This window comes from Corylus avellana, chromosome 2 (assembly GCF_965113065.1).
Source record: "Corylus avellana chromosome 2, dhCorAvel1.hap1.2, whole genome shotgun sequence".
NCBI classification, from domain to species: Eukaryota; Viridiplantae; Streptophyta; class Magnoliopsida; order Fagales; family Betulaceae; genus Corylus; species Corylus avellana.
Genome location: NC_142491.1, coordinates 30,246,089 through 30,269,790, shown reverse-complemented (window position 1 = coordinate 30,269,790; position 23,702 = coordinate 30,246,089). Strand labels below are relative to the sequence as shown.

General features: G+C 39.3%; 1 protein-coding gene across 4 annotated transcripts in view; it reads left to right on the top strand.

Moving 5' to 3' along the window:
* The window catches only part of NTH2 (endonuclease III 2), a 37,539-nt gene that overhangs the window by 6,416 nt on the left and 7,421 nt on the right, over window positions 1–23,702 (top strand). For all 4 annotated transcript variants that reach the window (XM_059576534.2, XM_059576526.2, XM_059576551.2 and 1 more), the window contains 7 exons: window positions 555–623; window positions 1,798–1,916; window positions 15,002–15,068; window positions 18,048–18,139; window positions 18,232–18,369; window positions 18,449–18,553; window positions 21,546–21,629. In XM_059576534.2, the coding sequence (XP_059432517.2) occupies window positions 555–623; window positions 1,798–1,916; window positions 15,002–15,068; window positions 18,048–18,139; window positions 18,232–18,369; window positions 18,449–18,553; window positions 21,546–21,629 (674 nt within the window). The remainder of the gene's footprint in view (window positions 1–554; window positions 624–1,797; window positions 1,917–15,001; window positions 15,069–18,047; window positions 18,140–18,231; window positions 18,370–18,448; window positions 18,554–21,545; window positions 21,630–23,702) is intronic.

The following is a 23,702-nucleotide window of genomic DNA, read 5'->3' as shown; positions in this document are numbered from 1 at the left end:
AATCTTGATATGAAATGTTTTATACTTAATGTAATCCACTAGATATTGACTTATTGGAACTGGATTTTCAATCCCAAACCTAGATGATGGATGCTTATGATTGTCAAGAACCATCAGTTTCAAAAGGATATGCTATTAGTGAGTGGCCAACAATGTGTATCAAGCATACTGCATACCACATTCTAACGGTGTTGAATTTCGATTTGGCAGATTAGATTATGTTTATAGAAATATTCTTTATGGATCCTGCTTTTGAATGATTCTTCTAGAATGGTAATACATCTTCATCGATAAGGCAATTTTTTTTTGATAAGTCATTGATAAGGCAATTTTAACATATATTTTGAGCTATTTTTCTAAATAAGAAAAGGTGATATTTAGGATTCTTAAATTCGTGCAATGTAGGACTGTGTGAATGAGTTTGTTTGTCATGGGCACTCTGTGCATGTGGAACTCCCCCTCTCTCTCTCTCTCTCTCTCTCTCTCGCGTGCATGGACACACACATGGACACTCAAATATACTGAATTTTTTTCTCATAGAAACAGTTCTGCAGGGAAGTCAACTCCTGCCTCAGACGTGCTTCTGGTGGAAACTGAAGTTCCTTCTTCAATCAGACCTATAGGTATGTTCAAAAGCAGTATAGTTTGCTAATTGCCTTTTGAAAATAGCAGCTAAATGAGAAGACTTTTATTAAGTAATTTCTGTTCAAAAATAAATGGTTTTAGGGAGACTATGCAGTAGCAGGTGACTTCACCTAGAAAGTGTTTGTGTTTTGAGTATCCCTATTGTACATTCAATCATTCCAAAAAGATGTTTTTGATAATTGCATCATCAAGTATCCGTAATCTTGTCAGAATGCTATAGTTCATAGACCCTGACTTCTGGATTCTAATCAGACTGATTACTGGATTCTTCCAAGTTCCTATTTCTATATGGATTGATAATATATCTACAAGTCAAGCTTTTTTTTTTTTTTCATTAAGCATGTAATTGATCTGCTTGTATTTCAACGGCCTGCTTTTCCATCTTGATTAATGGTATCCTGTATGGTTTCTTTGGTAGTTCTTGGGGCCTACGCCAAGGCTTTCCTCTCTCAACCATTCTTTTTGTGATTGTCATGGACGCTTTCAGTAGGATGTTCTCTAGAGCAATGTTGGGGGTTATTTATCAGGATCTGGGTAGACATCCTTAACGTTGCCATCTGAAAATATCCCACCTGTTCGCAGATGATATACTTATTATCTGATGCATTGAATAAGGAAGTTCTTTAACTGTGCCTTTCTTGTATCATGGTTTTTGCTACCAGCTGGTGCTTGTGATATTGGACTGTTTTAATGAATTTCAGTGGCCTCCACCATGGATACTAGGCAATCTATGGGCCAAAAACTGTAATATTGTGGTTAACAGCCAAAAACTAATTTTTAGGGCTACAATCAGTTGACTAAGGAAGTTCTTTAACAGTGCCTTTCTTGTATCATGGTTTTTGATACCAGCTGGTGCTTGTGATATTGGACCGTTTTAATGAATTTCAGTGGCCTCCACAATTGATACTAGTGAATCTATGGGCTGCATAAAATCTCATGGAATGCAGGTTGAGCATGTAAGTAGAACGAGGATCTTAAATTTTGTCCCTCATAAATCTAACCCTAACTGTATAAAGGGTAAATATGTCATATCATCTCCCATTTTTATGGTAGTATCACATATTACAAAGAAATGGAATCTTGCTTTTAAGGTGAAATATGTTTTTATTGCTGTTGGCCTGGATGGTAAATGACTTATTTCGTTTAATACAGGTGAACCACCGCCCAACTGGGAAAAAGTCCTTGAAGGGATTCGCAAAATTAGGTCTGCTGAGGATGCACCAGTAGACACAATGGGCTGTGAGAAAGCTGGCAATTCTCTTCCTCCTAAGGTATAATTCTCCCTTTCCTGGTAATGGGCAGAGAAAGTGAAAATAGCAGATAGATATACCTTAAGTTATCATCAGTGTCACTTTATCACCTGTCGATACATTCTCTAACAATGATATTAGATTTCAACTTCAGAAAATGTAGGCAATGAGATTGACAAAATAACTTTGAAGTTCATATAACCAGATCATTCCGATCTATTGGGAGAGCAATGGCGAAGAGAAAAAATTAAAAGGAAACAAAAAGGGTTAAATAAAGAAGTTAAATGATGTAATTCTGAATATGAATGAGAGAACAAAAGAGTTTAAGAAGGGAAATCAGAGAGCTAGTTCAAGCTATCAAATTAGCACGAACACCCAAACTCAATCCCTAAGCCAAGGGGATAGAAAAGCCATGAATGTTGGCTGAAAGTCCATTCAATTCTCTAGAAAAAAAGCTGATTTTACAACATGAGAGAACTCTAAAATAAGACAATAAGTCGCTGCCCTAGCTAAGACATGATCACAACCACTAATTCAAATCTGATCTTACGGTTCTAAATCTGTCAAGCAGTGGTCACATGCCTAATTAAAAAGTCACAAGACTTAGTAGTGGTCACAGACTCATTAAGAAGTCGCATGACTTTTTATGTAAAAATTTAAAACTTAAGAAAATACTTAAGTTAAAGACATCAAACAACAGCTAAAAGCCTAAAATCAACCAAGATTGATCACATTATCAAACTTATAAAAGTCTAGGCTTCCTTTTAGTTTTTCTCTTTAGATGATCAAGTGTTTGTAAAAAGTCCTCTTCCATATGCTTTGCATCAGTCCCACCAGGTGAGGGAGAACTTGCCCTCGAGTTAGCATCATCCTCGCTTGTAGAATCTCTATGGTATGGAATCAAGTGGCATACATTGAAAATGTCGAAGGTTTTAATATGACTAAGCAGCTTCAACCTATAGGCATTGCCATTAATTCTCTCTAACACATCACAAGGACCAATATTTCTTGCATTTAACTTTGTATTCACCTGTTGGATACATGTCTTGAGTTAAAACAGCCCACACTTAGTCACCAACTTTAAAAACTAGGTGTCTTTGGTCAGCCCTAATCTATCTCTGTCTACTATATGTTTTCGGACGGTTTCATGAATATGCTTCACGTGTTCCACCACTTCTTCAGCTTTACAGCTTACATGAGCCTTCAATGGCAAGGGATCCAGATCTAAAATGTTAGACAATCTCAAATGGATTCATCTTCGATGACCTGTCCCTTAATCGGTTATAAGCAAATTCTGCATGAGAACCTGATCCCATTGCTTAGGATTACTTCCCAAACCACAAGGGTTGGCCCAAGTGGTGGAGGCCTTGGTCTTGAGGTATCATCCCTTCAAGGTCCAAGGTTCAACACCTCATGGGTGCAAACAATCTTCTGGGGCCACACCCCCTGGTGAAAAGCCAGGGATTTAATCAGTTTCGTGTAAGAAAACTTTCGAGGATGCGGTGCACGGGACCGGGGCTTACTCTGCAGGTATGGGTCCGAAGGGCCTTTCCTTGGAGAGGTTCTCCGACATAAAAAAAAAAGGATTACTTCCCAGTAAGACATGTACTAAGTTTTCTTCCAACTCCTCAAATTTGGCCATTGGGAGAAAATTAACACCCTCCCCTTGCTTAGGTTTTAGTGTAACTTCCTCTTTTGATGGGACCAAAATTATTTCCGTCTTTTCTTTGTAGAAGGTATATGTGTTTCTCCAGCCATCATGAATTACTTTATTAGCAAATTGTCAGGGCTACCAAATAGGATATGACTTGCATCCATAGATACTGCATCACACCACACCTTATCAAAGTCTCTACTTCCAACGGATAAGTCAACTAAGGCAATACCATTTATCTCACTGCCTTTCTTAGACCAAGTAAGTTTTTAGGACTGAGGATGTGTCTCAACCTTCAAATTCAACTTGGTGATTGCCTCTTGAGAGATGATATTTTCACAGCTTCCACTATCAATGATTAACTTGCAAACACACCTGGAAATAGTGCAAGTGATCTGGAACACACTTGGTCAGTGCCAATCATTATCATCCTTGTATCACGGTGTTATAAGAACCTTTCGCATGATAAGGCACGGACCATCATTGCCTCTGACCACTGCCTCTTCATCTTCCTCGTCATAGCAAAGACTCATCTTCTTGCAGCTCTTCTTCTTCTAGACAATCATCTATAAGCAATTGCTTTTTGACAAATAGAAGACTTGTGTCCTATTTCTCCACAATTGTAATACTTAATTGTTGCACTACTGGTTTGGGGTTTAGAATTGGATGACCCAATATTTTGTCTTAGTTGAGGTGTATTGATCTGTCCTTTTGAAGTCCAATTCTTGTGGAATGGATTCCTGCATTAGATTTTTGTGATTTACCTCCAGAAGCAACCATATGACCTGAACTGGACTGGCTGTGGACTGCCCTGTTTGGTCCCCTTCCTTACTGAATTTCAGCAGCCTTAGCACACTGTTATGCTTGTGAAACATTCCAAATATCTTGCTGGCTTGACACGTCTTGCAAGCTGGTTCACAATCCACCAGTATACTGTGCCACTTTTTGCTCCCCACTTTCATTCAACTCAATTTGAAGAACAAGCTCAAAAAATTCTTCAGTGTATAATCATCAACAGATTTGCACCTTTGTTGACAATTTTGCAATCTTTGATACATTAACTGTGTAATTATATGGCAGGAACGTCACCCTAAGCTTCATACGCGTCTTCTCCCAATCAGATATCTTAGGTTTGCCTTGTCTTTGACGTGTCATAATAAGCTGATCCCACAAAACCAAGGCTCTCCCCGTAGCTTCGCTGCAACAAGATTCACCTTCTTCTTTTTAATTTTTGATAAGTAAAGTCAATGTATTAAAAAGCGCAAGGGGTGCAACCTGTGTACACAGGAAGTATACAAAAGAGCCCACTACACAAGCTTTAAACTGAAAAGGATGCACAGAGATCTATAAATTCCGCAAGCGTTGAAGCTTGCGAAGAATACCCCAAGTCAAACACTCTCAACTGTGGACAACCAATCAATAAACCCTTCACCATTTAGAACACTGTTGAATTCAAGAATCTTTACCTTAAATCCACCATCCCGACGCCTCTCATCAAAGGGAATAGGTGCTGGTCTCCTTGGAGCGTTCACATGAAAAGGATTTTCAAATTCCTCATGTTGATAGTCATCCCTCTCATCTTTGTTGCCATCTTGAGAAGGATCCTGTCTTTGCGCAACGCGTGGGGATAAAGCTTCAATTTGTCTTCTTAAATCTTCCATCATACCAATCCGCCTTCTTAAATCTTCAATCATACCGACCTCTTGTTGATCAAATGCAGCATTCTGATTTGGTGGAGGAGCTGGTCCACGAGGTTGATTCCTTCTCCTTGGCGGCATCTGGAAAATCCTTAGAGAAAATACCCCAAATCCCCACTCAATTCCTCTGGATCAGAACTTGGTCTGATACCAACTGATACAATTTCAAATATGTTTTAAGAGAAAAAGAGAGTTTAAGAAGGGAAATCAGAGAGCTAGTTCAAACTATCAAATTAGTAAGAACACCCAAACTCAATCACTAATCCAAATGGAGAGAAAAAGCGCAAATGTTGGCTGAAAATTGATTCAATTCTCTAGAAAAAAAAAGCTGCTGTTACTACTTGAGAACAACTCTTAAATAAGGTAATAAGTTGTTGCCGTAGCTAAGACTTCAAATCCAGCCTAAAGGTTCTAAATTTGTCTTGCAGTGATCACATGCCTAATTAAAAAGTCACAAGACTTACTGGTGTTCATATAACTAATTAAATAGTCACATGACTTATTACATAAAAATTGAAAAAACTCAAGAAAATACTTGTGTTCAGACACAAAACTACAACTAAAATCAACCAATATTGATCACATAATCAAACTTATGGACGTCTAGGCTTCCTTTTAGTGTTCCTCTTCGGATGATCAAGTGTTTGTAAAAGTTCCTCTTCCATATGCTTTGCTTTTTTTGAATGCATTCTGTAATATTCTGGAAGAAAACTTACATGAGGTGTACAGAATAGGTGTCCTAAGTACCAACCGTCATTCTCAGGAATATTCCTCATTTTGTAGAAAAATTGGCTCCTTTCATACAAAATCTTCTACTAACATGGTATTAGAGTGTAGAATTTGAATATTCCCTTGTTTTTGGTGAACCGATTCTTCACATTTTTTATTGTTTTTCTTTTTCTTCTTCTCCCTGGTTTTCATCATTGTTGCTTCCGGGTTGCTGTGACATGGGTTTTTCGATTCTAGCATTTGTATAATGTTGGAAGGTGTATGAAGATGACGTGGTGGCCGGTAATCTTCATCACCATCGTTTTCGTCAGCATTGTGGTAGTGGAACAGCAGAACCAATTCAATGACTGCTGGGTTTGATGATTAACTGACATGAAAAATTTATTCAGGCCAATTGTGTTGGTTAGTCAGCACTTTTTGTGTTTATTCTTGGTTGAATCACAATGTTTCGTGGCGGTTGATGGTGCTTTTTGGGAACTCTTGTATTTCACAGCGGTCATTGATGGTTGGTTTTGGTGTTTTTATAGTTGGATGGCCTGCGATAGATCCCGTGAGTAATGTAGAAGTGGTCGCGGGGAGTTTCTGAGCAGCGGTAGAGGGATTACTCATCAGAGTTGACAGGGAAGCGCCTTGTTTGGCTACGGGTGTTACTTCTTCCCTATTCAGGATCCGAATAACCTTGTTCGAGTTTATTAAACCTTGGGCTTGTTTGTTAGGCTGGGCTTTGTTTATTAGCTGGGCTTAGTTCTTTTATTTCTCAGTTGGGCTGTTTGTTGATTTGGTTTGGGTCGTGTTCCATTGCTTGAGCCTGGTTACCATCATTTGACCCGGTCTAGTCACTGTTGGGTCACTCATTCAACTGGGAATAATATCGGGTCTAGCCCAATCCAACAACTGCCGGTGACTCATCTTGGCTGATACAAACTGATTCTGCCGGTTTATAACTCCGGTGTTCGGTAATGATTATATTCCGGCTGGTTAAGAGTAATTTTGGGCCAGTTAAACGATTTTCAGGCCAATTCAGAGTATCATTTTTTTTGATAGGTAATATCAAGAAAGCTTTGTAAAAGCATAGGCTCCCCAAGCATACAAGAAGTATACAAAAGGACAAAAAAACAAAAGAAAAGAAAAAACAAGAAAAGGGATCCACGAAAACCCAACTCCACCAAAAGCAACTACCATACTAGCCATCAAAAAAACCCCTCAAACCCACAAAGACCGGAAACCCTCCCACCCGAAGCCCAAAAGGAAACTCAGCGCTACTGCACGGGAGCCTTGCCTTTCCCTCGCCGGTTGGACTTGTGTGCATTGCCATAGTTAATGGAGCTCTTCAAATTGAACAACTCCCTTTTGCCTTTAGACTTGGTCCGAGCAACCTTAATCTCAGTATCTTCCAGCTGGTTCATGTTGGTTTAGTTCAATTCAGTACATCTTTGGCCCGTTCTTGCTATTTCTTAGCAAATTCAGCAGTTTTTGAGCCCATTTGACAGAGCTTTGAAGTCGTTTTTTGATCTTTTGACTATAATTTTGAGTTGTCTACTTGTTGATTGATAGTATGGCTACTAGACCTGAGCTAATCTCCTCCATGTCTACTTTAATTTCTCCTAGACATCTATTAAGCTTAATAGTAAGAATTGCATTTATTGGCCTTGATCAATAGAGATATTCTTGAGAGGGAAGGACTCATTTGATCACCTCTTATCTAACACACCGAAATCTTCTAAATCGGCAACTGATACGAGCTCAGACGCCTCAACTACTTCTATTTCTTCAGCTGTCTCAGTAAGTCTTTGGGATAAGAAGGATAATATGATCATGTCCTTCATGCTTTCTAGCACAAAGCCTAGTATTGGGACTACCCTGTTGCACCTTAGATCTACAAAAGCCATTTGGGAGCGTATGTAACATATCTAACTTATCTATTATGGAGCCAAGAATGTCACTTGCATGTATGAAGTATGCAAACAATACGTTGGTCTTGAGCAAGATAAGCGGAAATTGGTGGAATATTATTCTCAAGTTATGGGTGTCTTCGAGGAGAGGAACATGAATCCACTGCTCACAACTTTTATCACTAAAAATGGAGAAACAGTGCTAGGATATGGATGTGGTCCACTTTCTCATTGGTTTGAAGTCCGAGTATGAACTTGTCCGTGCACAAATCTTATGTAGCTCCAATCTTCCCTCTCTTCATGAGGTTTATTCCCAACTTCAGCACACTACCCTTTTTGATGTGGACTCTGGTCCCGGTGAGCGCTCTACCCTTGTTGCCTCTCATGGCAATTTTGGTGGACCATGAGGAGGCTGTTATGCGCGTAGTGGACGCAACTCATGGGGAGGTGGACACTTTGGTAGTTGGGAATCTAAGAAGCGCTCCCACTGCGACCGCAACAATCATTCAACAGATTACTGTTGGGATCTCCATGGCAAACCCAATAGGTCTGCCAATTTGGCTTTTTCCCTGGATGACTCACTCTTGCTTCTGGCTCAACCATTCTTTCCAGTAGGGGAAATATGTACTTGATATCCTTGAAGAGACTCGAGTGCTAGGTGCTTTGCCCGTTGATACTCCTATGGATTCGAATTAAAACTCTTGAATGATGAAGGACACCTATTTCCAGATCCTAGCAAATACCGTCGATTGGTCGATTGGTTGGAGAGCTCAATTATCTTTTTTTTTTTTTTTGATAAGTAATATCAATGTATATAAAAGTGCAAAGGGGCGTGAAACCCATGTATACAAGAAGTATACAATAGAGCCCATGTATACAAATGCTTTTAAGCTTAAAAAGAAGCACATAAGTCTAAGAATTCCACAAACGTTGAAGCTTGCGACGAATGCCACATTACTCTCCATGAGAACAATGTTTGGAGCACCATTTTCTTCAACTCTATGAGTCCAAGTTCACGGTCTTCAAAACTCCGTGCATTCCTTTCTCTCTATAAGCATCACATTACTACACACAGAGGAGCCATTCTCCAAATGTGCATAACTGTACGATTACCCCTTTGACCTCTCCAACTCCCAAACATTCCTTCATCCTACCTGGCATCACCCACGTAACACCAAACATCTGAAAAACCATGTTCCATACCTCTATAGCAACCTCACAATGCAATAATAAATGATCAATTGATTCATCACTATTCTTGCACATACAACACCACTCCGTCACTATAATGTTCTTCTTACGTAAATTGTCCAAAGTTAATATTTTCCCTAGTATTGCCGTCCACACAAAAAAAGTCACTCTCGGAGATGCTTTACTCTTCCAAGGACCATCCGTCGGTGCTGAATTAACCCTTACTTGATAGTATGACTTCGCAAAATTCTCTCTCTTTGAAGGCATCCAACAAATTTTATCCTCCCCACCATGCCTAACCTGTTGGGAATATAGTAAATCAAAAAATCGCGAAACCTCTTCCATTTCCCAATTATGAACAGTCGAATAAACATTACATTCCAATGAATAGCACCATTTGCTATATCCATATTCTCCTCCACCCATACCTCCTTTGCGCATGCGATATTGAACAAGGCTGGAAATAGAATCTTCAATGGTGACTCCCCACACCACACATCTTGCCAAAACAACACTCTAGAACCGTCTCCTACCTCAAATTGCACATGCTGCTTAAAATTATCTCACCCCCTTGAATACATTTCCACACTCCTACCTCATAGGGTCCTCCTACTTCCTTGGAGCACCAACCACCCCTCATCGTATCATATTTAACCTCCACTAGTTCCCTCCACCATGCATCACCCTCATTGGCAAACCTCCACAACCATTTACCTAACAAAGCTCGATTAAACTAAGTCAAGTTCCTTACCCCTAATCCCCCCACCTTCATCGACATGCAAACCTTGGACCAATTTACCAAATGAAACTTGAATTTGTCACCTATACCTCCCCACAAGAAGTCTCTTTGTATTTTTTCTATATGCTTCGCCACTCTCACTGGAATCTGAAACATAGATAAATAGTACGTGGGTATGTTAGAGAGGGTGCTTTTAATCATCGTTAGCCTACCACCCTAGGATATGTACATCCGCTTCCACCCTATCAACTTAGTCTCCATCTTCTCAATGACATTGTTCCATATAGTTGGGTCCTTATAATGATCACCCAAAGGTAAACCCAAGTAAGTAAATGGCACCGAATCCACTCCACACCCAAGTATTCTTGACAAACCTTCCACATCTCCCACCTCACCTATAGGGGCAATAACAGACTTTGAGAGATTTATTTTCAACCCCGAAACCGCTTCAAAACACAACAACAAACATCTCAAATTACGAAGTTGTTCCACCTTTGGCTCGCAGAAGATAAGTGTGTCATCTGCGAATAATAAGTGTGACACTACCATTACCTCAGAACGTCGCGAACCCACTGAAAATCCAGACATAAGATCTCTCTCCACCGTTGCATTCATCATCCTGCTAAACACCTCCATCACCAACACAAATAATAGAGGCAACAAAGGGCCCCCTTGTCTCACTCCTCGAGAGCTACTGAAAGAACTTGCAGGCGTTCCATCAATGAGGACGGAGAAATGTACCGTAGAGACACAATGATGAATCCAACCTTGCCATCTTTCCCCAAAACCACACCTCTCTAACATGTGTAGTAGAAAGTCCCAGTTGACATGATCATAAGCCTTCTCCAAATCTAGCTTGCAAATAAGGCCTGGCCTGATTCCTCAGATTGAATCCTACTATCCACACATTCGGTCGCCATTAAAGTAGAGTCCAAAATTTGCCTACCTGGAATAAACGCATTTTGTGTATGTGACACAAGCTTCCTCAACACTGAGTTCAACTGACTAACCAGTACCTTCGAAATGATTTTATGCACCCCACTTACAAGACTTATAGGGCGAAAATCCTTGATCTTCACTACTCCAACTATTTTTGGAATAAGTGCAACAAATGTAGCGTTAATGCTCTTCTCAAACTTTCCACTCATGAAATTCCTTGAAAAACGCCATCATGTCCTCCTTTACCACCCCCCAACATTTCTGAAAGAAAGCCATAGTAAATCCATCAGGGCCTGGTGCTTTGTCGCCCTTCAACTTCCTCACCACCTCCCATACTTCATCTTCAGCAAATTCTCGCTCCATCCAAAATTTCTCCCCTTCGTCTATGGAGTCAAAAGCCTGATTTACCATCAATGGAGCTAAAAGCCTGGTTGGTCTCGCCTGATACAGTTCATAATACAATGTTTTATAAAAATGCACAATATGATCCTATATAACTGTTGGATCCTCTGCCCTGCTCCCAGCCACCATCATGGCATTAACCGTGCTATTTCGGCTATGCGAATTGGCCAACCTATGGAATAACTTCATATTCCGATCTCCCTCTTTCAACCACAATGCCCTAGATTTTTGCCTCCAACTCACTTCTTCTTGATAAAGAGTATTCTCTAAGTTTTTTTTTTTTGATAAGTAAATGTAATATATATCAAAAGCGCAAAGGGGCGCAACCCACATACATGGGAGGTATAAATAGAGAGCGCCTAAGAGGGAGAGAAATGAAAAAGAAAATCAGAAAAACTAATCACTAATGGAGCTAGCTAAGCGGCCGTCCAAGAGTAAAGAGTAAAGAAGAAAAAATGGGTCAATTCCTCTATAGTCCTAGTGGAATTTTCAAAACATCTAGCATTTCTTTCATTCCATATACACTACATAAGACACAGAGGGATCATCTTCCACACCACCGCGCTTCGGGACCGTCCTCCCGACCACCAACTATTGAACAAGTCCCTCACCTTGCAAGGCATGACCCAATGTAATCCAAACTGAGTAAAAACCGAATGCCAAAGAGCACTTGTGAGCTCACAATGGAGAAGAAGATGATCGACTGTCTCTCCGGACTTCTTGCACATTCTCTAAGTTGTTAGAACACTCTTCTCATTTAATTATCTCCTCCGTTAAAGCTCTACTTTCTTCAATGCGATCCAGCTCACTCAATCCCTCCTCCATCTCCTTTTTCCGTTTCCTTATGTCTCCAAACACTTCCACATTCCATTTTTTGAGATCACCTTTCAGAGCCTTCAACTTTCAGGCCAGCACATAACCTTCAAAGTAATAAGAGTCCCACCACCTCTTTACTTGCTCCACGAAACCCTTCGCTTGTAACCACATATTCTCAAACCTAAAAGGTGTTCGACCCCTTCTTCCTGTTCCACACTCTAATACCACCAGAAAATGGTCCAATAGTACCCGAGGAAGCCTTTTCTGTCACACATCTGGAAAATATTCCTCCAATTTTGTAGATATCAAGAATCTATCAAGTCTAGACCCCACACGCCGATTAGACCATGTGATCCTCCCCCCTACCATTGGAAGATCGATAAGCCCCTGCTCAAAAATAAAATCACAAAATCGATCATTGCTTGCGTGTGTCTGGATGCACGCAATCGTTCTCATGGGTTTCAAACTACATTAAAATCCCCTTCCATGCACCAAGGCCTTTCCCATAGATTCATTAATCCACCTAGTTCATCCCATAAATTGCTTCTAATGCCATCATCATTTGGCCTTGTTAGGTCTACCGGCCTCGATGGCAGTAAACAGAGCCATCAACTCCTCCTCATGCCCATCACATGCTAGGCCCAATGCATGACAATATTCTAATACCCTCTTGAGCACCCAATCTGGAGACATTGCTTGAGCTCCTCCATTTGCTCCCATACTGGCCAACGGTTGAATATCCAACATCTTTGTTCCGCCCCATCTCATCTACCGTCCCGGCCCTCTCTATCAATGCATATTCCCCATCTTTATTGCCTATACTCTCATCTTCCTCCCTATCCTCTTCCGCTGCTTCATCTTTCCCATTTTCAACTTGCATGTACAAAACCCAATGTCGCCAAACCCATGTTTTCCTTTGCCGCACCTGCCACACTCGTTGGCGAGTGGTGGAGAAGATTGAGGAATATATAGGGAGATATTTAGTAGCCCGTGTCTTCAGAAGTGTTACAGATAATTTCAAATGGGCTTTTGCTGGTGTTTATGGGCCAAATGATGATGGCGTTATAAGCAATTTATGGGATGAATTGGGTGGATTAATGAATCTGTGGGAAAGGCCTTGGCGCATGGGATGGGATTTTAATGTAGTTCGAAACCCAGGAGAACGATTACGAGCATCTAGACACACGTAAGCAATGATCTATTTTTCTGATTTTATTTTTGAGCAGGGGCTTATCTTACAATCACAAGACTAGATATCTTATATGTGGTGAGTCGATTCCTAGAGGCTTCGAGACTCACATTGGAACGCTACTATTCGTATTGTTCAATATCTGAAGGGGGCCCCAAGATGGGGCATATTGTTTAGGAAGAATGCTCATCTTATGGTAGAAGGCTTCACTGATGCTGATTGTGCAGGATTACCGTCAGATAGAAGCTCCACTACAGGATGTTGTACCTTTTTGAGAGGAAATCTTGTAACATGGAAAAGTAAGAAGTAAAGTGTAGTTGCTTGATCGAGTGTAGAAGCAGAGTATAGAGTGATGGCTCATTCTGCCAAGGAGCTAACTTGGTTACAACACTTTCGGAGATAGGCTTCCCAGCACCTACTCCATCCCACTGTCTTGTGATACTAAGCTGCTCTACACATTGTTTCTAATCCCATGTTTCATGAGAGGACCAAGCACATAAAGGTTGACTGTCACTTCGTTTGAGATAAGATACTGAGTGGAGATATAACCACACCATTTGTGAATTTGAGGACCAATTTGCTGATATCTTTACAAAGTCATTGTCTTAGTGGGTTTGAATTTATCTATTCTAAGGTAGGCTTATATGACATATATGCTCCAGTTTGAAGGGGAGTGTTAGAAGGCATTATGTAATATTCTGGAAGAAAACTTGGATGAGGTGTCCAGAATAGGTGTTCTAGTACCAGCTGTCATTCTCAAGAATATTTCTCATTCTATTGTAATCCTTCTCCCATATATATGAAATGAATAGCACAGGGCTGAAGATAGAAAAATCAGCTCCTCCTTTCATACATTTTCTTCTACTAACCGCATCGTTAAAGTAATTGCTATGTAATTCTTTTTTAGTAATTTTATGATAAATCATATACTGGAAATATTACATTTGACTTCTTGCCTGATGGTGAAAGTAGGAAAAGGACAAAATCAAATCCCTTTTGTCAAGAAAGATAGAGATTACACATTCATGTTGCTTGTCTAATGTTTATATTTTAATGGGAAAAGCGGAGTTAGGAGCTGCGTTGGGTTTTAGAAAACCCTTTGAAATTCAAAAAAATTGGACTGTACAGTAGTGCCTAATGCCATTATGTGGACAGAAGATGAAATTTGTGCCCTTTGAAGACTTTATGATGTGTTGGGAGCTGCATTAGATTGATATTTGAGTTTTTCTTTTGGTTGGGTGCCTGTATTTGTAGACTTTTGTGGCAGTTTTCTTGCTGCCAGAGGTGCTTTTTTCTGATGACTTTTGTTCCCTTGTTGCTTTCCTTGCCTTTCATCCTATTGCCCTGGGTGGTCACCTTTGGGTAAATCCTTTTTTTTTTTTTTTTTGGGAATTTCTTTTAGCTCTTCCTCCAAATAGTTCTTTGTTCACTATACAAGAAAATTAAATTTAAAAAAGATATGCTGAAACAGGACATTACTTTATTCTAAACCAATAAATTTCATTTGATGGCCAAGAAAGAGACTATTTGAATTCCAAGATATGAAAAGTAAGATTATTAGAAGACTCACCTTATCAAAAAAAAAAAAAAAAAAAAAAAAAAAAAGATTATTAGAAGACTCACTACTATGAACTTTAACGTTTCCAAATTTGATTCAATAGAAGCACCAGTTGACTCTTGGACTAGTAGTCAAATGGTCTTTGACAGACTTGGCTTTGAGTTGGGTGTAGCGGGTTGCATCACCTTAATATGCTTATATACTTTCCAACTTTTTCCAATATCATTGCTTTGTCATTCTCTACTTCATGCGTGAAGCATAGCATGGTTACGCTAATTATTCATATTTTTCTTCTATCAGGAGAGAAGATTTGCTGTCTTAGTATCTTCGCTTTTGTCAAGTCAAACCAAGGATAATGTTACTCATGGCAAGTGCTTGCATTGTTAAATATTTATTGTCATTTGTTAAATAGGCTGTTTCCCTTTGTTCTTACAAGGTAGTATTCCTATCAGTGGTATGTTGTAGGTTGTAGTTACAACCAGTGATAGATTATCAGGACGATGCACTGTCCACATGAATGCTGTTGACTACTATTACTAGCTTTTTAATCAGGAGTGGAATACATTCACACACACACACACACACACAAGGATCAAGTGATGAGCTGTCCTTTTGGAGAAGTACGGATGCAATGAAGACCACCTCAACCACCTCACAGTATCAAGTTATGAGGGCAAACTAAGGAAAATAGAAATGCACCATTATTAGTTTCTGGTCAAGACTGGTCAGGAGAGTAGATGATTCAAGCTAGCTGAGCCAATCTTTGAACTCTTGAAGCTTGTCTCAATTTAATATGAGGGTAACTTGTAATTGATCAAGCACTTTGGGATTAGCTTTGTCAGCTGTGTTATCTGCACTTCAATGAAATATAACCTTGTGATTGTTGAGAAAACAGGTCATCTCAGTTTTTTTAATCACCTAAAACAACCTGTCGTTTATGTCAGCTCACCTGTCATTTCCCCCTTGTCAGTACGACCTGTTATTTTTCCCTTTCCAATACAACATGCTGTTTGATGCATCTAGCAGTCTGTCGTTTCTCCCCAGGTGAAAAATGACCTGTTGTTTAGTCACCTTTTTTCACTGCCGTATTTGGTTGCTGGAAGTGACTGCTGTCGCTGGGAAACCAGGAGTTCTTCTCAAAGAACACCCCAGACCAAACTGATGGACACTTTTCACACCCTCAATAAGAAAAGTCGAGTGCCCACACTGATCTGAAACAACCCAAAAACTATGGTTGCTGAATTTTCAGGCGTGACTGTGACCACCATTAGCCTGGGCACTGATCTGAAACAACCCAAAAAACTATGATTGCTGAATTTTCTGGCGTGACTGTGAACACCATTAGCCGCTGCTTGTTGACCACCTTCAAGACACAAAGAATGCCCTATGTGCTTCTGAGCATAGTCCTGGGCTCCTCCACCTACGCTGATGTCAGCGGTTGTATGACAGAAAAAAATTCTTGTTTATTTTTTCTGGATTTTTCTAGCATTTGATTGCTCTAATACCAAGTTGAACAGTGTAATAGAAGAAAAGAAAGTGAGATAATTGAGAAAAGAAAAAATGGCTTGTGAGCAAGTGAGACCCAGAAATAAAGATTCTCCTCCTGGTAATGTATTATTTATATTAGCGTCTCATGGTGCAAGTATATAATAATGCCTTCTCATAATACAATAACACAAACCTTAACATATAACATAAAATAAATGTAGTTCAACAACATGATTGAAAAGACTTCATAAGATTAGCTTCAGAGTGATAAAAATCCATATGGAAAAATTGTTTTGTTAGGAGAATGAAGTCTTATCAGGGAAAGAGGCATTTCCAAATAGGAATGAGTCAACAGACCATTAATTTTTTAATTTTTTTTGAAGAAAAATCATTGAACCACTCCATAAGTTTTAGGCCTTTATCAGATCCTCTTTGAGTTTCTATTTTTATCTTTAATTCCTTTGAGTTTATCCCCATTATCAAGTCGATCCTCTTGTCAAATTCCTTACATATTTCGTCAAAGAGCAGACAAAAAATTAAAAAGAAGATAAGAAAAAAAATACGAGCCACCCTTCTGTTAATGGGGTGGTGCTCGTGGCCACCCCTCTGTTAATGGGGTGGTGGTGCTCATGGCCACCCCCCCTGTTTTCAAGACCCCAACACATTCAAGTGACACATCCCTCCACAGTTTTGAGCTTGGAATGGTTTTTGTGTTACTATCCAAGATTGCCAATTGGTGTTTACACAGCTTGTCATGAGTAGATTATTGTCAATCTAAGGTCATGAGTGCTGGAAACTCTTTCTCCAGTTACTTTATCAACTGCTAACTTGATTCTTTGCTGTGTTTATCAAAGCTAAATTGCTTATTGAATTTATTTAAATCGTCTCCTGTGGTTGAGTGATTCGAGACCAACTGATCTAATTGACTATAGAGAATATTAGAACTCAGGCCGAATCCCGGTTCAATTAGTTAGGAAGCAAGTTTACAGTTAGTAAACCTCGAGCTTTTCATGAACTATTTGGTCATTTGACAGCCCTATGAGCACCAGAAATATTTTGAAAAGCTTTAAGTTGTCACTCGAGCTTCCCCTTGTGCTCTACGGTTCTACCACTGATAAGTTTCTCCTCTGTAGATAAACAGTTTTCTCCACACACAAAACCTGTTCCACCACTATATGGCAGTCCAAAAATCAACTTCAACCATGAGAGCATTTAAAGTTCTCCTTGAGCACTTTTTTTTTTTTTTTTTTGATAATTCAACAATAATTGAAACCTTTTTCTTCTAGATTCTTTTCCTAAGTTATATAATATACATTTTAGATGTTACTTAGATTTTGTACAAATAATTGATCAGCATCGACCAGATTGCTAATTATGTAATTCATGAAAGCTTCTGCTACCATAAACTGTAGATTTCCAGGTTTTACTTGGAAAAGTGTGAAAGAGTATATTCTAATAAAAAGCGCAATCGTGAACAAGTGGTTAAAGGTATTGTAGAAAAATATAAAAAAGGAGCTTGTGGCCATATACAATCACCGTTGGGCAGTCGTTCAACTGGAGTGTATTGATTTTTTTTTTTTTTTTTTTTTTTTTTAAAATATATATACATATGTAACCTTTTGAGTTTTTAATTGGGATTGTTTAAAGTTACTTGGTAGCTTCCTATGTCATGGAAGCAACCTAAACAGCTTTAGAATGATCTTTCCCTGTAATGAGATTAATATGGTAAGGTCGGTTGATGAACACATTAGATGGCATTGTGCTCTATATATACTGTAGTCATTAGTTGCTCCAAATCTTGTTCTGCTTTTCCGTTGATGCCCTTCAAACTTCACTCACAAAGGTCTTAGGATTGCAGGAGCAATTCAGCGTCTGCTTCAAAATGGTCTGCTCACCGCTGATGCCATTGACAAAGCTGATGAAGCAACTATCAAAACCTTGATTTATCCTGTATGACAGTTTTCTGCTATAGTTTACGAAACTTCTATAACTTCTCTTTTCTATATTTATTTATCTATCTATTTCTTTCTTGAAATTTTTAGGTTGGATTTTATACAAGAAAAGCTACTAACTTGAAGAAAATTGCAAAAATTTGTCTCATGAAGTATGATGGAGACATTCCTAGCTCACTGGAGGAACTACTCTTACTTCCAGGGATAGGCCCTAAGATGGCTCATTTGGTAGGGTTTGATTGCATTATTTGTTTAAGTCAGATTGTTGCCTTAGCATCTCAAAGTTGTGTGGTATGTTGGTGCTTAGGTTATGAATGTTGGATGGAATAATGTTCAAGGGATATGTGTAGATACTCATGTGCACCGTATTTGTAATCGGCTTGGATGGGTGTCAAGGCCAGGCACAAAACAGGTACCTCTTATTTCTATTTTCAACTTTGGTAGATTCTTGAAAATTGATTTCCACATGCTGGAAATTTGCCCTTGCTCATCAAATTTGTTGCCGATGAGACTTATCAAAAAAAAGATAGAGAAAAAAAATTGCCAATGAGAACTTGCTCCATTGGCGACTCCTTCCCTCCCTCGTAAGATAGGGAGGAAGATGTTATCATGGACTTGAGACGCACTCATTGGGTGCATTAATCGATTTTTGGCAATTACCTTGGAGAGCTACAATGGGCAGCGAATGGGGGAACTTTTTTTGATGAATAATTAATTCATTAAAAAGCACAGAGTGGCTCAACCCTAGTACATATGATGCATACAAAGAAAGGCCATACTAAAGGCGAAAAGAAGAACAAAAATCCACAAATTGAGATAGTAGAAAACTAGGAAACATTAAAAGTCTCCGCCCAATTGAGTAGGATCTTGACCAACATATTTTTGAGCTTGTCCTATGTCTTTTCATGATCTTCAAAATATCGTGTGTTCTGCTCTCTTCAAATAGTCCACATTAAACACAATAGGGCTATTCTCCACATATCTATAACTGAATGATTACCTCTCTGACCTCGCCAACACACTAACAAATCTAACACCCTTCCAGGCATAACCCATGTGATGTCAAAGAGAGTAAATATCACACTCCATAAGGCTCGTGCCACTTTGCAATGAAGGAGATGATCAACAGATTCGCTGCTTCACTTACACATGCACCACCATTCCACCACAATAATTCTTTTCTTACGCAGATTATCCAAAGTTAGAATCTTACCGAGAGTTGCCGTCCACACAAAGAAGCTCACCCTCAATGGTACTTTAACTTTCCATATACTCATCCAAAGGAAGAAAGAAACCCCCAATGTAGACGCCCTTGAAGTAGAAAGGACGCGAAAAAACGACTGCACCTCAAATTTCTTTGGCTTTGAAGGAGTCCACCAAATACAATCCTCACCCCCTGTCTATTGTCTGAGAGCATACAACATCCCAAATAATGCCATCACCACCTCTACTTCCCAATCGTGGGCCGCTGGTAAAAAGGGTACATTCCATTGAATAACATCATTAGAAATCTGCATATTATCCTTGACCCATGCCTCCTTATGCGTTGCAATACGAAATAACTCCGGGGAAGACTTCCTTCATAAACCGATCTCCACACCAAATATCATGCTAGAATCTAATATGAGAACTATCTCCTACTTCAAATCTAAGAGATCTCGTGAAAACTCTCCACTCTCTCCTAATATGTTTACACACTACAACACCAAAAGGCCCCTCAGCTAAACACCAAAAGGCCCCTCAGCTAAACGCCTTAGTACACCAACCTCTTTTCATGCACCCATATTTTGCTTCTACAACTAAACGCCAAAACACTTCCCTTTTTGTAGCAAAGCACTATAACAATTTACCCAATAGAGCTTGATTAAATTTACCCAAATTCTGAATTCCCAACCCACCAAATTGCATGGGAGAGCATATTTGTGACCACTAAACTAAATGGAACTTAAACTCTTCATTGAAACCGCCCCATAAGAAATCTCTTTGAAGCTTCTCTAACCTATTCTAAATAATGACAAATAATATGTAGGTAGGTTAGACAAAGTGCTTTTAATGAACATCAACCTCCCTCCCTTAGACAAATAAAGCCTCTTCCAACCCACCAACCTTCTTTCCATCATCTCAACAATACCATTCCATATGGAAGTGGACTTGTAAGGCGCCCCCAGTGGAAGACCCAAGTACTTCATAGGTAACTATGCCACCCTACACCCAAAAATATTTGTCAACCTATCGGTATCGTCCACCTCACCAATTGGAACAATCTTTGACTTAGGCAAATTATTTAACCCGGAAACCGCTTTAAATCATAGCGCAAATTACGAATATGTTCCTCGTTTGCCCCACAGAATATTAAAGAATCATCAACAAACAACAAATGCGACACACTTATTCCAAAGTTATTTCTCATCCTCACTGAAAAACCATCTACAAGGCCACTGGCTTGTGTTGCCGCCATCATTCTGTTCAGAGCCTCCATGACAATAACAAAAAGGAAAGGAGATAGTAGATCCCCTTGTCGTATTTCCCGAGTACTATTAAAAAATCCAAAGGGCTTTCCATTGACCAAAACAGAATAGCGGATTGTAGAAATACAAAATGCTATCCAAGCTCTCCATTTCTCCCCGAACCCACTTCTATGCGATAAATAGAATAAAAACTCGCAATTCACATGATCATACACCTTCTCTAGATCCAATTTACATAATAAACCGGGCACCCCAGATCTGAGGTGACTATCGATACACTCGTTAGCTATCCGGACCAAACCCAAGATTTGTCTCTCCTTAATAAACGCATTTCTCTAACATAAATTTCAATTTGTTCGCTAGCACCTTAGAGATTAATTTATACACAGCGGCATAGCTCCCACTAGACTGATTGGTCAAAAATCCTTATGATCCACCACCCCCCCTTTCTTAGGGATGAGAACTAATGGATGTGGGGAATTACCAGTCCAGTAGTCCATGGTACATTGAAGATTTTTTTCTTAGCTTGAAGATTTTTCTCTTAGCCCAGTTCTGCATCTTTTTCTTCTTGTTTTTTTTTTTTGTCCTTCATTTAGTTATATTTCTACTTTATTCTCTTTTCTCTTTGTCTGGAGGGGGTATGAAACAAAAACTAATATCTGAAGAGCTTCAAGAGAGAGACCCTTGAATAGGATACATGTGTATGTGTGATGGATATATATCTTAAGTTCAACTTTTGCTTTTTTTTTTTTTTTCCTTTATTTATAATAATTTACCGTCCCAAAGTCTGTTTGTGTCAGACATATTTACAATCTTAAGTCACTGCAAGTCAGGGATAATACAGTGGCCTTCTTTGTGTCTCACTTGAATCATGATGGTGTTTTACACTTCTCCAATGGCATAGAATCGGTTGCTAATCCTTTTTGTCTTTTCTAGAAAACTTCAACACCTGAGGAAACAAGAAAGGTGTTGCAACTATGGCTTCCAAAGGAAGATTGGGATCCAATTAACCCTCTTTTGGTAAGTGTGGCTCACTTATTCTGACTTGAAAAGAAAAAAGAAAAAGAAAGTACACACACGCACACACACAAATGATAACTTTAAATATGTATCTTTGGTATTTGTAACTATATAAGTGTGCATATATTTGGTTGAGCGCGTGCACACAACACTTTAAATATGTATCTTTGGTATTTGTAAGCATATAAGTGTGTGCAATATTTGCTTGAGCATTGGCAAATTCACAAATGCCCTATTTTCAGAGAATCAGTTTGTCTTTCTGTTGCTAAATTGGGAAACACTGCAACTGAAGCTACAGCTGGTTGCTGGGTCATTTCTTTAACATACAGCAAAAGACTATTGCATTTTCAGATGTTTTAGTGGCTCACAAGCATGGTAAATGCTGGAACCAGTGAGCATATGTCTGATATTGAAGGAATGTGAGATGAACGCTTCAATGCAACCTTCATTTCACTTATTCCGATGAAACTTGGGGCTGTTGATATTAAATACTTTTGACCTATTAGCTTGGTGGGCGGAGTTTACAAAATTATTGCCAATGTCCTATGTAACATGTTGAAAATTGGAGAGGATCATTTCCATGCCTCAAAAGGCTTTCACTAGGGGTAGGTAGATTCTAGAATTTGTTATCATTGTCAATAAGTGCCTTGATAGTAGGATTAGAACCATGGATCCAAGTGTGCTGTGCAAGCTAGATATTGAAAAGGCTTTTGATTATGTTAATTGGGATTTTTTGTTGTATACGTTGAGATGCGGTTTTGGGGGAGAAATGTTGTAAGTGGATAGCGTCTCTATTAGCTTTTTTTGTCTTGGTGAACGACACTTTGATGGGTTTTTTAGTAGTTCATTTGGCTTGAGACAGGATGACGCTCTGTCCCCCTTACTGTTCGTTATTGTTATGGAGGCGTCAAGTAGAATGATTTAGGCTTAAACGAACAAGGTCTATTATTAGGTTTTTTAGTGGGATATAGAAATGTTGGTGCCTTCTACATTTCCCTCATTTTATTTGTGGATGATACTTTGATTTTTTTTTGTGGGGAAAATCCAAATCATCTTCATAACTTGCGTGGCTTGTTCTTATGCTTTGAAGCGGTTTTAGGTTTGAAGATTAATATGGCTATGTTAGAGTTGGTTCCTGTTGGCAATGTCATTAATGTGGAAGTTCTAGCCAGCATCTTGGGTTGCAGGATTTTTTTCTCTTTCGATGACATATCTGGGCCTTGCGTTGGGAGCTTCGGTTAAAGCCAAATCTATATGGGATGACATTATTGAGAAAATAAAACGTCAGTTGGCTGGATGGAAGAGGTTTTATTTGTCTAAGGGTGGGAGGGTTACCTTGATTAAAATTACTCTATCTAACCTGCGTATTTGTCTTTGTTTCCCCTCCCAATTGGTATGCCAACCACAAAGAGAAGTTGTAGGGGGACGTTTTGTGGGTAGTATTGGTGAAGAGTTCAAATTCCATTTGGTTAGTTAGGCTAAGGTTTGTTCTCCGATCTTAGAAGGACAGTTGGGGGTCTGTAATTTACTTTTATTCAATTGAGCTCTTTTGGGGAAGTGGCTTGGACACTATGTTTATAAGAGAGAAGCATTGTAGAGGGTGGTACGGTGGTAGTGGATGCCAAGTATGGTAGCGTGTGAATTAAGATCCTCTCCATTTCATTTGAACTGGATAATATCTAGTTAGTTATGGTGGATGAGTATTTTTGTCCCCTCAAAAAGTGAAAAGACAAAAATACCCCTCTACTATAACTAACTGGATATTTTCCAGTTCATTTGAACTGGTGAGGACCCTGCTTCGTAGCGTGCGGGGGTGGTTTGTGTTCTAATGAAGTTCACAGGTTGTTTGGGGTGGGGCTATGGAAGAATATCAGGAGTTGGTGGTATTCTCTAGCCATTCTAGATTTGAGGTCGGTGATGGCTCTATGATTTTGGCATGATATGTGGTGTGGGGATCAGGCCCTCAATATAGCTTTTTCGAACTTGTTCAGTTTGGCTCGATGTAAGGATGCCTCCATGCCAGTCCATTTGGTGCTTTCGAGCGACTCTTTTTTTTTTTTTGATAAGTAATGT